Source organism: Ambystoma mexicanum, chromosome 11 (assembly GCF_040938575.1).
Source record: "Ambystoma mexicanum isolate Mex_15411 chromosome 11, UKY_AmexF1_1, whole genome shotgun sequence".
Taxonomy (NCBI): Eukaryota; Metazoa; Chordata; class Amphibia; order Caudata; family Ambystomatidae; genus Ambystoma; species Ambystoma mexicanum.
The window spans coordinates 1,122,164,340-1,122,182,895 of NC_090934.1; the positions used below are offsets into that span (position 1 = coordinate 1,122,164,340).

Consider the following 18,556-nt stretch of genomic DNA (forward strand, 5'->3'; position numbering starts at 1 on the left):
GGTATAGATTTCGTCCAAGCCAGCGCCTTCAGACCATACCAATGATATATAAGGCACTATATAAGTGCAAAATAACATAACATAACATAAGATTCATGTATTTCGAGCACCCACGCGTCTTGGAAATTCTGCATATAAATCAACAGATATTCTGACTCCTTCATTTTCCGAGTCATTATAGCTACCATATCGGAAGTGTCTGGGTAAAGCACTCGTAGCGCTTTCCATACTGCTGCTCTGCAATTATTAAATGGTGCTCCATCATGGGCAGTGTTAATTATGGTAACACCAGGGTACCCAGCCCGTGCCCATACGTCATCTGCTCTCTCACCGAGTATGGCAATCAGGAGACCTTTAATGTCCCCTATACCTAATGTGACACCCCCCTGTCATCTTTTCTAACTCGTGTATCTACTTCCCAGCTCCCGATGTCAGCATTGGAAGCTTGTTTTTCAAGTTCTCTCGATCCATGTGTGGCCATGGAATATATTGCGGTCTTGCTCCACCCTTTTCTAAAAGCGGGAATTGGAACACGCAGACTTCCTTCTCTTTCCCCATAGCTCTTCTGTCTACCGCTGGGGTAGTATTCCCGCATCGTCGTCTATCTGGCAATGTCCTCAATCTGTCTGCATAGGCGAATGCTGACACCCCCCTCTGACCCTGGGATGTTCCTTCGTGCCGGTCAGCCTGTGATGTGGATTCTGATGCCCTTGGTGCGGACTCGCTAGCGTTCGGCCATCTCACCCCTTTGTCCCTTGGGAGCCGCTTTTCGCATTGTCTCCCTTCTTCGTTTGTCTCGCACTCCGTCTCTTCTCCGGAGTCAGACATTGATTGCTCCCAATTCACGCAACTCTTTGCATAATCATCATCCTTGCTTATTTCTAGCCTTTCCAGGGACAGTCTCCTGCTCTCACTACTTCAGGTGACATCCTCAGTGTCATATAGCTGAGTGCTTTCCTAGCGCTCGTCTTCCCCTTCCCTTTAGGATATTGGTTCCAACCCCATTTCATCATATATTTTATCGATCGTTTCCCCGATGCTTCTGGTGTCGAAGTCATCTTCGATATGTGCCCCACTTGTGCCTGGTACTGAATCGTGTGCAGGATAGAATTCTTCAATGTCTTCCCATTCTACACCAGGATTGGGTTTTTTAACTTCCCACTCCAGATATTCGAGATATTCGAGATTGCGCGCCCTCTGTCTGCACTTACGTTTGATATCATCATTGAATTCTTTACGCTTCCTGGCCTCTTCTCTGACCTTATCTTCTTCTCTTCTCCTTTCATTTCTACGTTCATCTGCCCTTCCAACTTCCTCATCTTCTCGTCTTTTTACTCTTTTTTTCACATACTCTTTGCTCTTCTTCCAACCTTTGCAGGTTCTGTCTGTACTGATCATAGGCTGCGCTCTGTTTGCGACTGAGTGGCTTTCCTTGCTCTTTGCGATATAGCTGTTCTCGTCACAGCCTATCCTTCCTTTTTATTCTCTCGTCCCTTATTTCCGTATCCTTCTCCTTCTCCCTTCTCTGTGTCTCATCAGACTTCTCTCTCAGTCTCACATCATCACTTCCTTTTCCATCGAGTTTCAACAATATCTGTCCTCCCACCCATTCGTCTTTTGCGAATGCTATCTCACCGGTTTTGTCTTCACTTCCTTTCCATTTCGCCCCCTCTCTCTCTTTATCGAGAGGTGCACTTTTATATCACCAATTTACTCAAGAACATCAATTCAGGTGTGATTCCCTCTCAACTATAGAATCGCGTAAAGTCCCTTGATCAATTTCAAACACCAAGAAGACAAATTTCCTTACGTGTGACACATCGATATAACATCTATGAAAAACATCAAACAGACTAGACAGATACCAGCTGGACACAGATATCTCTGCCTTCTAATCAATACCCCGACATGGAGTTTAAACAAACTCCTTTTACGACATCTTTAATCGTCATAGTCGCCTATTCTTGCCCTATTATGTGGGATTATGAGTTCACGTTTCTTCTGAATGCTATGTTAAAGCACAGGAACAAGGCGTATCCTCTGTCTTCTTGGGTGTCTATCCCGGTATCCTCTCTCTTTATCTCAGGTGTTCACCCCGGTATCCTCTCTCTTCTCGGGTGTCCACCCCGGTATTCACTATTTTATTGAGTTATTTTAAAGTCATTATCCCCATATATATATATATATATATATATATATATATATATATATATATATATATATATATATATATATATATACAGTCTTCTCTACTTCTAACTATTTTGTTTTTCCGCCTCCCTCTGTTACCTTTCCCTTACTTGTTCTAATGCCTATAAAACATTTGCCAAAGCATTTAATTTTTTGTTTCACTCACCGCTCGCATGGTTCCTCTCTGGATCACCACCTCCTTTAACGCCTTTTTTGGTCTTTCGTCTGATTCACTGCCCGTAGGAATGGAAGGGTTTCTGTTTTTAAAACGGGTGCCTTCAACCCACTGCAGTTTTTTAGGACAAGTTTTATACTATCATTGTCTACGGGAAGCTTCACAGTCTACTCGGCCAAAATGGCGAAGGACTTGTGATATTGCCAAAGACCTAGAGTTACTTCATGTCGGCGGTCAATAGGTGTCTTATCAATAATCGATGTTTAATAGTTGATGGTCAAAACCATCCTCACTGCTATTAAGTGTACAGGAGGGCAGAGCAACCTCTGACGGGCCCATGGGATCAGAGCTCACCCTCAAGTACTTTTAAGACGAGATAGCTGCACCTTGAGGAGGATGGGGTGCAGGATTTTCTTACTCCAACAGCAATCAATAAGGACAACTCAGTAGTTTGGCAAAGGGAAGTCCGTTTAATGACAAGTACAAAAAACGGGGAAACAAATGGAAATCAACAGTGATGCGATCGCCTGTCTCACTTCAACTCCCAAATTCTTCACTCAGACAGCAATAGTTATAGTACATTCTCGTCATTATTGACGTGTTACACTCCAAAATTGTCATGCAATTCTATTGGTCGGAAAAGGTATCATAAGTATAGGTGCTATATCTGTATATGGTAACAGAGTGTGAAGATTGGATAACTCTTATCAGGTGGGCGTCTACGCCCATCCCTCTACATCACTCATGATAGACATCACTATGAGTACGACGTCCCATTGGTTCTACTAGCTATAGGACACTAGATTACTTGGTCCATTATGATTGGGTAAGTTACACCCCTAGACCTAAATCTCCACTTTAATTAGCAGCATGCAGAATGGACAGCCAGATGCGGTGTGCCCCAAGATTCACCCTGCCTCCCTTCCATCAATCTGTACTTTAGGGCTATGTGTCAATTAGTTGGCTGAGGTTAGCCTTGAAACTACAGCTTCTTATCAGGAAAAGTTATGGCATCATCGGGTTCTGGGTGACATCAGACGTTTGGCTGGTCACATGTTTGTTCACCATGAATCTGCTTCATTTTCCTTCTTTTCATGTATTTGATTCTTTCTTAGCCTTGCCACCTGCATGGGGCCTCCTTATCTCGACCTTCACGGGGCAGGCTGCTATGCTCTGAAGTTTCGATTCTTTGAGGTTGCCACTCTCCTCACTTCCTTAGGTTGACCTCGAATTCCCAGGCATGAACTGCTTTGTGCTCAGTTTCGATTCCGCTCTTTGCTTCTTGCTTTAGCTGGAATACCCTTGCAGCCTGGGCTTAATTCTGCTTTTGTAAAATGGAGTCACACTTGTATAATGTGCTTCTTTGAGGTAGATATACAGTTAGCGCTTGCCGCTCTATTCTTCTACTAAGCATTGCAAGCAGTACTGTTTTCTTAGCTTCTTGTGTTCCTGCCTATTTAAAGGCGTTAGCTAGTTGAATACTTCCATTCCGTTTTACAGCTGTGGTTCTTTATATTTCAACATCGCCTCTTTTTCTAAGTCTATTAAATCTCTGCTCATGACTTTTCGCCTTTGTGTGTCATCCTTTGGCTGTCGTTTCGTTCATCTGTGAGTTTGTCCGGGCCTGTGTTGTCACCATTCGCCTTCCACTAAGGCTCTTTGGGTCTCTTCGGGGACAGTTTGCAAGTAGTCTTCATTTCGTGTTAACTGCTGGTACGGTTGTCTCAGTGGGTACCGGGCTGGCCATGGTTGTCTTTTTATAGGCACTTCAACAGGTATTGCTAGTCTGATGGGCACTGGGCAGAGTCCTAGAGCTGCTCTCTGTTGGTTTATTTGCTCCTCATACATCACATATCTTGGCGAGTATGTTCCTGATACCTAAAAATGGGTGGCAGTAGTTCCGGCCACATCCGGGACCTCCGGGACCTCCTCTACAGGGGTACGGCGATGGGGGCAGCCTTCGCCCCGAGTCTGGCCATATTATACATGGCCAAATATGAGCAAGAACACTTCTTTTCGCCACATAACAACTGGAAAGATCAGATCAGCCATTGGTTTAGGTATATAGATGACATCATCTTGCTTTGTTCAGGTCCAGAAGAACAACTGCTACCATGTTGGGTATGGCTGAATACATGTAACCCTGCCATTCAATTCACCATAGAGCGTAGCGCCATGCAGATCCCATTCCTCGATTTGGTCATCCGCCACAGGGATGGGAAACTACAATGTGACCTACACACTAAACCAACGGACAGAAATACATTATTACATCATACCAGTAATCATCTGTCACACACCAAGGACATCTGCTTAATGGGCAGTTTCTGGTGATTCGCAGAAACTGCTCAACAATTGTGGACTTCAATTAACACTCAACAGACCTTTCAAATAAATTATTACAACGGGGCTATCCCAAAAGATTACTCAATCAAGCAAGAAGAAGGGCCCGGAATGCCAACAGAGAGGTCCTGCTGCAAACCAGAAGCACCACACCTGATGACAGTCTCGAATGCTTAACCTGTGTGATAACTCAAGGCACACACACAGCACAGGTTAAAAAGATAATTCGGAACTATTGGCACATAGCCCGCCTAAACCTGTTGGAAGATCAACTCCCCAGATTTGCATACAAATGCGGTAAGAACATCAAAGATCATCTGGTTCATTCATTATTCCAACCAGATCCAATATCAAGTGGGCAGAGAACATTACGCCCCCTGCAGGGCCATCATCCATGTGGAGGTTGTGCAGCTTGTCCCTTTACAAAAAAGATGAAGACCTTCCCCATTGGTGAGCGTGAATGGACGCTCCGAGACATCACGAATTGCAAGAGCTCCAATGTTGTTTATGCTATCCAATGCCCATGTGGCCTGCGGTACGTGGGACAGACCACCCGGACCATCAACACCAGACTATCTGAACACAGATCGAAAATAAGGTGGAAAACTCTAACAGCACCCCTGGCAGAACACTATTTTGTGGCCAAACATACCCCAAACAACATTTTTTGGTGGGTCATTGAAAAAGTGAAGCCAGTGCAGATATACAACACAGTTTACTGAATAAGGAATCCAGATGGATTACCCGGCTTGACGCTTACCATCATGGGTTAAATGCGATTTTTCAACCGATCTTTTTTTAAGACACAGTAATAACAATGGGGCATCTATTCTGCACTTCTCAACGAAGCACACTATCCCACGTTGTATGCATTATCTCCACTATTAGTGGGTAACTTTGTCATCTCTCATTCAGTGATTATGTAAGACCTTGTTCATGTATGGCCCTAGTTAGGATTTGTTTCCACATGTCAGTGCAATAACCAGCAATATCACAATGGCATGCATGAGAGGTTGAGTAACCGCACACAGATGATACACAGGGTTTCCTAATATGAACCTCCTGTGACAAAAGACAATGCATTCATGGCAGGAGACAGGGACTCAGCATGAGTATATAAAAAACCAAAATCAATATATGATTCACGTTACCTGAACAGCACATGAGGGCGCCAGCAATGATACATCATATATTTGGAACAAGGCAAGTCATTTATTGCTTAGCCGCCGTATGATATGGATGAAAACACCACAAAGGTGCCTGTGGATAAAGAACGTACCCGCAGGTTTATGCGGCACTACTTTTAATTTTTCAAAGACAATTATATCACTTGGTTGCCTGGACACCAGTGAGCACGTAGTAATTGTCGTGCACATGCATCTCCATAGCAACCAGTAATGCCCATGAAATGCAGAATGTAATGATTGGGCATTTCAGCCTGGAGATACACACCCTTGGTTCTTCCCGCGATATGTTCTGTATCCATGACAACAGTAATGGAGGTGTAACAGTAATGGAGGTGTAAGAGGACAGTGAATTGGTTTGCACAATCCCCTGCTCCGTGATCACCATTCCGTAGTTGCTCCTGTTCAGGTAAGGAACCACACGGAATATCAATGCATTGCAGTTGCAGCACGCATGTTATGCTTGTAGTCTTAATTCCACATTCCCCGTATTACGATCAGCGGCACGTTACTGGACTAGGTTCCCGTTAATCAACAGCTGCAGGTGCAGGCTAGTTATCCTGGGTAGTTGTGTACTTTAAGAATACGGTTTTAGCCTGATGTATCCATTAAATAAACAACAGCAACATTGTAATGGGTCACTTTTCTAGATTCCTAAATATATACTTTTCCACATCTCTAGCCAGATACAAATGTAAAAGGCAGCACGCAGAAAAAGTTATGAGCAATGTAAATGAGCAGCGGACTCAGATTTAAGTCAGGCGGGCCTAAACTTGTATACCCAGCAATATAAAACATGTAACCACGGAAACAGGTAAGCTACATATAAGTTTCTGGGCTACATCCTACAATATATAACTGAGCCACATCGGAATGACAACATTATTTATTTTCCGACCGTAGGCTACACAGCGCACATATATATTTATATATATATACATATATATTGCCCACTCTGTGGAGGCATGGATTGAGAAGCGATTCCACAAGACTGCAAACGAGAAATCACAGCTCAAGGTACAACCCTTTTGATTTCCGTAGCAGAAGTTTAATAGTTTATACATTAATATATTTAGTGGCCTGACACCGGCATTTGCAACTTCCTTTACAGTTTCAATCTGGAATAACCCCATGCACCGAGCTTTCACACAGGCTCCCAATCACCTGTGGATCACTCTACACAACTGATCTGCGACATACTGCAGTCTGCAACCGGGACTAGTGATTATAACCCAGGCAGGTAAAATAGATGCTAGGGTTGGAGAACACAATATGTCATTTAAATGCCAACACAGATAGGCATAGTCTTACAGACCCCACTTCAAATTGTTCCTTTTCTTTTCTTTTTGTAGAGGGTCTCTAAATGAACGCCCTGAAGAAGGTGGCTGAAAATGTTCTTGCCGACCGCCGAAACGTGACGATCTAATGGACCAATAGTCTAGAAGGGGTCCCTATATCTCGTAGTCCCTATTAGTTAGGCACTGGCGCATTGGCAGCGATTTCTTCATAGAGATCTCTTGCACCTTTATGGGCAGAGATTTCTTGGTAGAGATTACGTGCACCTTTATGACCCTGAAGGATAATAATCTTTCAACACTCTGACATTTGGTCCAGTTACCGCAAAAGTAGTTGGCTTCTGGGCCATTTCATTAATAGCATGCATAAGGATGCATAGAAAGAACAAGAATACAATAATGTATAGACATTTGAATTAACAAATGAGCCAAGTTTATATATTTTTTTCTCTATGTCCCAAAACTTGAAGTACTGCATATGTTTGTATCACCAGTATTTATGTTCTTTGAGGATTTTGTATGTTTTTAAATATAATTATTTCTATTATTTAGCACTACATGTGTTGTCTGGTCAAGACTGCATTAAATGTATCAGTGGGTTGTCTACACTTTAAGAATTAAAAGCATTCTTTTGGCAACATTAAGAAGTGGGAGTCTTGTATCAGACCCATGCACCTTAGACTCCTCTTAAAATATCGAGCTATAGTGGTAATCTGTTTTCTTATCTAATTTAATCGTATTTACAACAGGGATACACTCTCTTTGTTCAAGAAATTGCTGAACCAGGGAGGCATAAAAGGCCCCTTCAGGTGGAAGGAGCTGAAATGTTGGTTGGAGCGCAAGCTGGAGCAGTAGATGCATAGACACAAGGATGGTAAACCACGCAGAAGTAGAAGTACAAGAGGGACGCCGGAACGAGGAGACAGCAGATTTCACCTGCAAGTTCTGAGATGGTCCTCTTCCCGCAAAGTCTGAAGTGCAGAGGCTGCACAGTGGAATATGTGTAGGAGAAACAGTTTTCCCCATGTGAGCTTGATTGCTGTGAATGCCGAGCTCTGGACGTTCAAGCGACTAAGGCAAGAAGCAAGTGGCAAGCCGAAGGTCTCGGGAGCAAAAGAAACACCCAAATCGAGTGGCTGGATGGGAGACACCTGTACAGGAGATGGGCGGGGGTCCTTGTTAGGAAAGATTTCTTAATTGTGGGTAATTTTCCTTCCATGTGGCAACCCCTAAACTTTTTGCTGTTGTTTTCACCATGATCTAGACTTTGCCAGACAAGTGCAGCCTTCTGCCGCACTCCTGTGGGCTTTCACTCCATTCTTACGGGGAAACTGACATGCCCTTAAGACAGTCAGTACCGGGAAACGCTGTTTTCCGTAGTTTCTTTATCATGTTACAGCTTTCGCGCAACATGGCACAAGAGGGCACTGTAAGCTAAGTTACTGCTCTCTTGGATCTCTAGTCTTCTACAGGCCCTAGATACTCTCTTTGGATTGTAAATGAACGGTGCAAGTGAATCACGGACGGGATTGGTAGCAGCGATCGTTTCTTGTGTTTTTGATCTCCTTTTGGCGTTTTAAGCGCGTTTCTCACGCTTAGCCCAAAATGGTGGCCTGGCTCCCAAAATGGCCAGACCATGAGGCTCTTTGTCCTGTCCGCTGACCGTCTTGCCCCCTTCACCTCCCCCAGGTCGAGCCGACCCGGGGCCTTCCTTATTTGGGCATGTACTTTCCCGCGAAACACAGATGCTTTCGCTGGCTTCTACAGGCCTGTGTGTGCCTCCAGGATGGGGGCTGGGATGTCTGGTCCCAATACACATCCTGGGCGCCAGAGAGTCTAGGGTGGTGTGAATGCCTGGGACCCCCGTGGTCCGTGATGAGGTCCACAGATGGTGTGAGTGTTTTATGAGCGGATCTCCCATTGGGTCCCCTCCGTTTTGGCGCAAAGGGAACCGTGGATAAGAGGGGGCTGGAAACGCCACTACCAGGTGGATCTCCTGAGTTCTCACGAACAAAGGAATACAGGAGCCAAGTATCCTGCAACCACGAGGCTGAACCAAAGAATCGCTGGTGACCCGCTGAAGGACTGCTCCTCTGCACTGCTGTCGCTTGGTGAAACCCTTTCTACCTCGGATCGAACTAGAAGGCCTGTACTGGTACTTTGGCCCTTGGAATAGTGGGAACAACTATTCTCGGCATCTTCACTATCTCCTGCAATAAGCCTTCGGAAGCGTCCCTGGGCCATCCAGTGGACTGACCAGCCTACACAGGAGTCTTGCTCTGTTACCGCCGTCAGGTTGTGTTGTATTCCGAGTCCCCGACACTCTCACCCGCTTCGTACACTTGGCGTTCCCAGGTCTGAAGTGAGAGTGTGCACTGGGCTGAAATACACACGGCTGCATCGTTGCCCTGCTGATGTAACAATCTGTGCGGGTTCACTTCGTTTGGGACATCTTTAACTGAACACGACGACGAGACGTCCCCTGCTCCTATCTGAACCTGCCAGCACTGAAACGGACGCGGAGAAGCCTGGGTCTGCTGTCATCGGGGACTGGTGAGTAGCATAGCTAGGAACTGGTCGCCCTCCTGCAGGAGCCCATAGCTTTTCCCCGCTGTGTCAAACAGCACGCCTTTCCATACTCGCGCTCTGCTTCTGCCCACAGCGGAGGCTGCGCTTGAGTCGCGGAGCTCTGTTCATCTTCATTTGTTCACCGAACTAAATTGCCTGATTCCCTCGAAGAGACTCCCCTTTTTGCCCGTTGGCACCAGCGTGTGCAGGTACTTTTGAGCACAAGGCTCCACTCTTCGTAGGGTTTGGACTTCCTTTTAGTTAGGTGCCTCTGAAGGCGGACTGGGTCTATTTATTATTCGCACTGCCTGTTTTCCTCCCCATCTAGGTGGTCTACACATTTCGTGCGTCTAACTCCTTAGACTCGTTTGTATTTGTATATATATTGTATTGGTCTGGTATGTGTTGGTTTACTGGAGTTTTATTGTGATTTCTCGCTACGGTCAATGTTACAAAGGCCTTGTAATAAATGTGTATATATTTTTAATATAACACCTGTTTGGAGTAATTTGTAAGTGTCCTTGCTTTGTGTGCTCATTGCGGGCTTTCAGTCACCCTCACCCCTCTTGAGACCTAGTCTTGACCGCCGCAATCGCTATCCTGATTGGTCTGGCTTGTCCAGAGGTTACCCTGTTCCAAGAAACTAGCCTGGCCTTCTGAACCTCTGTGCCTCCAGGACAGAGTTCAGAAATCCGTCTTAACAGTCCTCAACGAGCCAGATGCAGTAGAAGTTGTAGTGGAATTTAGGGAAGCAGTGCAACCTGTGAAGCAACTGTTACAGAAGGCGGTGAGTGAAGCACAGTGTTCTAAAACATAAGACTTGCCGGTAATTGTATCCAGCTCCTTATTGACTCACGTATGACTTTATGTGAGCAGAAGTTGTTTGTTGCATTCAAAGTATTGCTAACAATGGAAATGTCGGACTTGCGTATACCCTGAAAGACATGATACTCCCATGAGAAGCTAAAGTACTGCAATCCATTGTTCTCAGATTAAAAGACCATTGCTGTCTAATGCAGTGGTTACGTGTCCCAATTAAGGAGAGGGAACGCTGATAGAACCATTACCGAACCATTACCGAATACCTAATCTTGACAATACATGAGTTACAAGTTATAAAGACTGAAAACTACATCAAGGAGAGGTTGCGTGTGCCTAATTGTGTTTACCAAGGGTGGCCTGAACTCTATCCTTTGCCTTTTTATGGGAATACATTTAAATGCATCTTTAAACCTTGAAATCTACTTTAAAGAGACGTTGTGTGTGCCGAATTGTGTTTTCAACTGAAAGACGGAATCTTATACTATATCTAGAAGTGGTATTTCCTTCATTTCTACGAAGTAAAGACTAAACTGTTAAAAAGAAGAACAGGAATTATCCAAGCCAAGAGTCAACCCCCGTTATTAGCGAAAGCAACCTTTCAAAGCGTTAAAGAGACATCCAGCTGTACTGTGAAGTTGTTAACAACCAAGTGGCTTAAATTACAAGTTCGCAAGCATTTCCTGAAATTAAGAGAGTGGCACCAAGGATTCTGGGTGATTGCTTGGTTTGATAGCTGGCAAAAAGGTGTGAGTAAAGCTGGAAAGGGGATTTGGTTGCTTGTTATGAATCTTTTGAAGTAGAGACAACTGTGGTACGAGAGACTGTGGAAGCAGATGAGAAGTAAGTCTTAAGGGCCAATCCAGGTTGTTATTGGGGCAAAAGGACAAGAAGAGCAAAGAGCATGCCCCTTTTGGAAAAGGTTATCCAAAAGGAAGAGTCCCTTGCCTACGTGAAGAGGGTAAAGTTCATTAGAGTGTATCTTGTCGAAGCCTGTCTTACAATTCAAAGGATTGAAACTGTGGTAGGAGTTTGAAATACTAAAGACAAGGTGGTATATGGTATATCCAGTTGTAAGTGGTTGCAATATTGCAGCAGTCAAAATCAAGTAAAATACTGTGGCACAAATGTGGTCCTTCTCATAGTAAAAGCCAGTAGAAGTGGGATTGTTGAAGTAGAAGCAGCAACACAAAGAACCCATCCTGACAAATATACCAATGTACAATTTAAGACTGTAACTGAAGACGTTTTAGAGCTGTTGATTAGGAACTGTTTATTATGGACATTGGGTATATTACATTATTATATGCAAGTGCAAGGGTAGAGGGAAGGGAAAAGTGCAAGGGGAAAGGGAGGGGGGAAAGGGCAGTACAGGATAAGTAGAATAAAAAATAAATAATAGGGCCAGCTGGTGGTAAGTGCAAGGTAAGTGCAGACAAGTGCTGGGAAGGGGGGCTGTAGGGATACAGAGACAGTCCCGCAGGGCAGGGATTGCCAGGGAGGCAGTGCCAGTGGAGAGTGGCTGGGCCAAGGAGATCGGTGAGAGTGGCCCAGTTGCAGATTCAGTGCAGTTTCAGTCAAGAATTTAGCAGGGGACAGGGGGAGAGAAAGCAGAAGCAAAGAGGAAGGTTTTGAGTTGCTTCCGGAGATGGTTCTCCTCAAGTTTCAGGGAGGCAGGAAGGCTGTTCCAGAGGGAGGCCCCTGCCGCGGAGAGAGATCTACCCCAAGCTCGTTGCTTGGAGAAGCGGCTGACCCTGAGGGAGTTGGAGACGGAGGAGCAAAGAGCTCGAGAAGGAAGATATTTAGGAAGAGAGAGTTGAAGGTATTTAGGCCCCAGAAGGCCTTTTGGACAATGCAGAGGGTTTTGAACTTAATCCTCGCAGCCACTGGGAGCCAGTGTAGAGATTTCAATCCTGGAGAGATACGGTCCCTGGACTTGAGGCCAAGGACAAGTCTCGTAGTCCTGTTCTGGATGAGTTGCATAGGGCGTAGAGTAGAGGCAGGCAGATTTAGAAAGAGGCTGTTGCAGTAGTCCAGCGTCGAGAGAACCAGGGCTCGGGAGACAGTGAGCTTCTGGGGGAAGGAGAGGAAAGGAAGAATACCACTGAGGAGGTGCAGCTGGTAGTGTGACTTCTTAGAGACGTCAGATAAGTGAGGAGAGAAGGAGAGTGTGGAGTCGAAGATGACCCTGAGGTTTTTTGCCTTGCAGGTAGGAGCAGGAAGAGGGCCAAGAGAGGCCGGCCAGAGAGCTGCAGGGAAGGAGGGAGTGGGTGTGCCGATGAGTAGAATCTCAGTCTTACTGGCATTAAGGCAGAGGTAATTGGCGGCACACCATTCCTGGATAGCAGACAGACAGTCAGAGATGAGGGAAGGAGAGGAGGAGGCCGAGGGTAGCCTGAAAATGAGCTGGGTATCGTCCGCATAGCACTGAAAGTTGGGGCAGAGAGCGGCGATGCGGTGGGCAAGGAGTGCAAGATACTGGTTGAACAGCCAGGGAGAGAGATTAGACACCTGGGGGACACCACAGGTAGAGAAAAAGATGTCAGAGAGGAAGGGTCGATTGGAGAGGAAAGAGGTCAGCCACGCCAGAGCCTTACCAGTGATACCCAGGTTATCACGGAGACGGTTGAGCAGGATGGCATGGTTGACAGTATCAAAGGCAGAAGAGAGATCAAGCAGAATGAGAACACACGGAGTGTTGGAGTCAAGGTTCGAGAGCAGGTCCTCACGGATGTTCAGCAGAGCAGTTTCCGTACTTCTGGCAGCTCTGAAGACAGATTGATGGTCATAAAGACTACCAACAGATTCAGCATGGAGATTAAGCCGGGAGATGGCCAGCTTCTCCAAGAGCTTGCCCAAGAAGGGAGTGATGGAGATTGGGCGATAGTTAGCCGGGCAGGAGGGGTCCGGCCCGGCTAACTACCAATTGTACCAATACTGTTGGTTATATTGTATTGCCCTATATTTTATTTGTGTGTTTTGTTTAGTGTGAGGGCCAGTTATCCTATGTTAGAAGATGTCCCTTTAGCTTTAGTTAGGTAGATAACTCCCTAACAGGGTAGGGATAGTGAGCCATTTCTACGTATATTTTCTTAATAAAATTGCATATTTTGATAAATCAATAAGCAGTTTTCTTCCTCGCATTACTGACACCTCACACTCTTGAGAGATGGGAGTGGTGGGTGATTAAAAAGGGGAGGGGTGCATAAAGCTGAATGCTGTGGGGAACAATGACTGCCAGCAGAGGATCGTATGATTTATATTCTTTTAGTGTGTTTGGCTCAGTTCGTATAGTATAGTGAAATTATAAAGCAGAGAAGATTCAGTCTCACATTACTAAAGGGGGATACAGCACACTAGCTAAGAAGTTTGTTTTGAATGTGCGTAGTGAGAAATAAGTAGGATTCCAGGTAGGGGTGTTTGTGATACTTTTATGAGGTTTGTGATCATTTCACACTAAGGGCTTAGGGTGCGTAGGCAGGGGGTTGTTTTTTAAAGTGCCACTACTTTTTGTGTACACTTTGACCTCTGTTCTGAATCCTTGTGGCATTTTACCTCCCTGATGCCTGAACTACTGTTGTTAATCGGGATGCACCTCTATCCGCGGCAGATCACATCTGCACACATTTTTCTCCTGGTCTGATTCCCCAAAGAAAAACTGTCTCCACAAAATCATTTTGTGCCAGCAAATTCACTTCACAGAATGCTGGAATATTCTCTACTTGTATGGCCTTTCATATGCAAAGGTTTGAGTAAATCTGGCCCAGAGTTGTCACGATCCCTGCGAGTCAATGTCTAAACAGTGTAAATGAGACTGGACTGTAGAGGGGTGTTCCTTAATAACACAAACTTCATATGGGACTGTTCCAAAGTTTCTTGTGCGGTACTATGCTGCTGAGTAATGTTTACAAGTGAACATGGTGTCAGTGATACCCCTTGGGTCTTTAAAAAGACAGCACGTAAAAATATACAAACATACACTCTGGATATTACGTCAATCACATATACAACTTTATACAGTGGACTAATATGTATTTTAGAAATGTTACCTTCAGTTTCTTCTCTTGTTATAAATCCAGAGAGCACTAAAAAAAGAAGGAAAGATATTACCAAACAAATGTTACTTTCTTTCAATATGAAAATTAAATTACGTATCAGAATTTAAAAAGGGATCAGAAGATGACATGACTTTTTATCATTTCATTATTGCTTTTTATATCAGCAAACTGTCATGGCCTGTCAGACAAGTCTGACCACAGAATGCAACACTGATTGCAAGGGAGGTTTAAGGCAGAGCAGACCAGCCAAGATTCTCATTTCTCTTCATGAATTCGGAAGTTGGACAGAAGAAAACCTTCAAAAACATAGCTATGATCTACAGCCTATGATCTACAGTTAAGATTAAAGACTTGGAACGAGGTGAAAAAGTTAACATTTCATTTTTTATTTCTTTATTCATTGGAAAAATAAAAATCATTTACAGCACCACAACCCTCCCCTCAAAGCATGTAGCCACAGGCAGTATAGATCTCACAACATGAGACCTGAATATCACAGACGTTGATCCTCAAGTACATCCCATAAGGCCTAAGTGTGTTCCAAGACATGCTTTCATCCCCAAGTCAGTTCAGATCATAATTCTCAAGTAATGACCACGTCTCATCCAAAGACAATTGCTGTGAGCAACCACCCAAGCAATCATTTTTCAGCCTTGCATGCCATAGCCACTTCAACTACTACCACAAGGCATTTTCCGTGTTCCAGCGGCCAGAGCAGTTCCATGACATGAATATATGTGATGAATCGAGGGAATTTGTCCATTCTAATGAAGGGGGAGCCCTCCAACCTTCCTGTGAGGCTAGAGAGGCGAGCCTGCTCCACAACACCCTCCTAAGGGTTGAGGCAATTGGGACATCACTGATAGAGACTTCCCCTTTAGGGTCAAGAACGTCCATTCCCATGAGGAACTCCCTGATGCCCTCCATGTAAGGGCCTTATCCAACACACCCAAACTTTATAAATTCCATGTCTGAAGTAAAAATTAAGTGAACATATGCCGTTCCCAAAGAGAAGGTGAAACTGTCCCTTTAAATCAAGATCCCCAATGGACTGAGCCGAGTGGGTTGGAAAGGGATGACATGCCAAAAGAAGGGAGAACAGAAGGCAGTGAGAGACAGGGGAAAGCCTGTGTCCGTAACTCACCTGGAAGAGGTGGAGCTGATGTAGACTGTGGAGTCTGTGGAATTCAGGATGGCTCTGAGCTGGAGCAAGGAACGCTGGAAGCCCAGCGTGTGCGTGGAACTCCAAGCCGGGAAGGGTGGACAGCAGAGCTTGGAGGTGGCGTGGCCATTGAGAAGTCATGGTATGCCGAAACCACCTCAGGGAGAAAGAAATTCCCAAAATAGGTACTCACAGTGGTACTGAGAAGCCGAGAAAGAGACAAGAGCATGTACGAAACAGATGTTGCGGAGAATGAAGCAAGAAGCAAACTGAAGGAAGAAGAAGGTTTCCAATACCCAGAGGCACTGGATACGTTCCCCTACAACACAGAAGGTAATGGGGACAACAGGAATACTGGAAAGCCAAAGGGGACACATTATAGACTCAGAGAAACTCGTCCCAATACTGATAATGAAAGTGTGTAAAGTAAGCGGATAACTTTGAACTTTGTTCATGTCATAAAGGGAAGTCCAGAGAACACAAAGAGCGAGAGGAGTAGAGTTGAATTACTACTGACCTGTGAAAATGTGAAAATCACCGCACATTCAAAAAAGAAGGAGTCGAACATAGGAGACTGAAACACTTGTATAATTAAGGCCCAAGTGCTCCCATGGACAAAACCTATACAAGAAAGAGTAGCACAGGAAAAGGTAAACTATAACAATTTGGACAAAGAAAGGTCCAGAGAAAGAGACACTAAACAAGAACACAGAGTTCTCTACAAAAGACTGGAGGAGTTTCACAAGAGCAAGAAAAGACCCAGAGACAAACGAGGAGAGAAAGACTGTTGATCCTCTAAGGGAACCACAGAGGTTAATACAAAGGATAATGAGAGACTGTCTACGAATTGTATATTAAGCAGACCTCTAAATAGAACACCGGTGGAACACCACCGCCACCAGGAGAAGGGAGTCATTCACCTGGCCTTTGTTGATTAAAATAGTGGTAGAGTGAGTTAGGTTAGTTTTGGACAGGGGACCGATTCCTTTGGACATCTATTCATGACTGACAAGCACCTTCGTTAGTAATGTAGGTAGGGGACACCCCACAGAGATAGGGAAAGATAGGCCTTCTTTTTATTCTTTAATAAACATATGGTCGAAATGTCCTTGGAGTGTCTGTGTCCTTTTTCTGACCCGCCACACATAGTAAACCGAATTTAATACAGCTTCAACGCATATAAGTCTCCCAGATGATGACAATAGTATAGCTATCCATAGAAACAAAATCTAAGTAACATGTTGCACAAAATATTGTTTTTAATTCAATTTTAAAAGCTGCTAACGATTTACAAAAAAGAATATCCATCAAGGAATTCCATAGACGACAGCCAAGAACCTTAACAGTTTTTCTGTCCAAACAAGGTCTTTGGAATTTTCTCACTGACAACAGTGATAGAGAACTTGATTATGGGTGGGAACATAGCACTCAATCAGATCTGCCAATAGTTAAGGGTAAGACCATTCCAAATATTCCAAAAAATGATCAATGAGTAAGCCTGCATATGATGTTCTATTTTCAGCCAGCCCCAAACCTCTCAGGCCTGTGTGTTTTGGTCATTTTTCCTTTATGCAAAAATGATATGGCAAGCTCAGTTCTTGACAGCATTTAGTTTCTTAACAACCTATTTCCATGCCCAAATATACCACCATGAAGTATTGAACTCTAGACATCACTACAGTCTGAGTTAATAACACACAATGGTCTGGGCTAAGCAAGCAGCTACATCTGATCATATTAAACAGATTAAATTGGTCAGATTGTATCACTGCGTTAAACGGGGGGGACAAAGGATAGCGGATTACCAAAAATGGCAGCTAAACTTCTAACAGCTTACACTGGAACAGTGGCTGAACCAAGATGACAAGGCCAATTAAAAGGTAACTCAGCATGGAAAGAACACCCCAAGAGCAGAACCTCTGTTTTATTGATATTAAGGCAAATACTGCTATCCTACATTCAACAACGCTGGAACATACCAAGACAGCCTGCCACTCTCCAATCTTCTCCAGACCCAGCACTAGGACCAACCATCCAGGATCTCGGTGCCATTTGCACTGATATGACACTGAAGACCAAATCTCCCAAGCAACTAGGCCAGCACAGTATATGTAAAATAGTAGAGGAGGTAGTAAATGTACAGGAGGTAGACCATACCGAGTAGGGTAGGTGGATGAAAAGAAAATCCCACCTTCATTTTCAGGCTTCTCTCCTCTAAAAATAATGCAATCAAAATCAATACGGTTTCCTTGTTTTCAGCTAGAAGATGTTCTAAGCAGCTGAGTAACATAGCATGGTTGACAGCATCAAATGCAGCTGAGAGAGCTAAAGGCAGCTAAACCACCCCTGTCTCTCAGAAGATCTAAAATTCTCAATATAATTAAGAAGACTGATTCAGTGTTGTGAGCTGGACGAAAGGTAAACTGACAGTCCACCAATGCTTATTCATTTACTAAAAAACAAGACAGTTGTGAAGTAACCTCTTCTTCCATGCTTTTACGTACAAAGCGGAAGTCTAGGTCTAATGTTGTCTGGAATGACGGGGCTTATCTGGAGTTTGGCTCAGACATTTTAGGTGAATTTACCAGTCTAAGTCTTCTTAATCCCACGTCCGACACCATCTGCCACAATGTTCTGTCTGGGACCAACATGCATGCCAAGATAGTATGTTAAGATTTAAGCCTTTCATTTTTTGGAGTTCATTACAAAAATGAATCACATCAAATATAATTGGAATCAGTGGTCTATTTAAGGATTTCTGC

The 18,556-nt window shown here is 44.3% G+C and overlaps 1 protein-coding gene across 2 annotated transcripts in view; it reads right to left on the reverse strand.

The window, feature by feature from the left end:
* Window positions 1–18,556, reverse strand: part of ALPK3 (alpha kinase 3) — a 1,238,914-nt gene that overhangs the window by 370,090 nt on the left and 850,268 nt on the right. For both annotated transcript variants that reach the window (XM_069624457.1, XM_069624456.1), the window contains one exon: window positions 14,624–14,659. In XM_069624457.1, coding sequence (XP_069480558.1) covers window positions 14,624–14,659 — 36 coding nt within the window. The remainder of the gene's footprint in view (window positions 1–14,623; window positions 14,660–18,556) is intronic.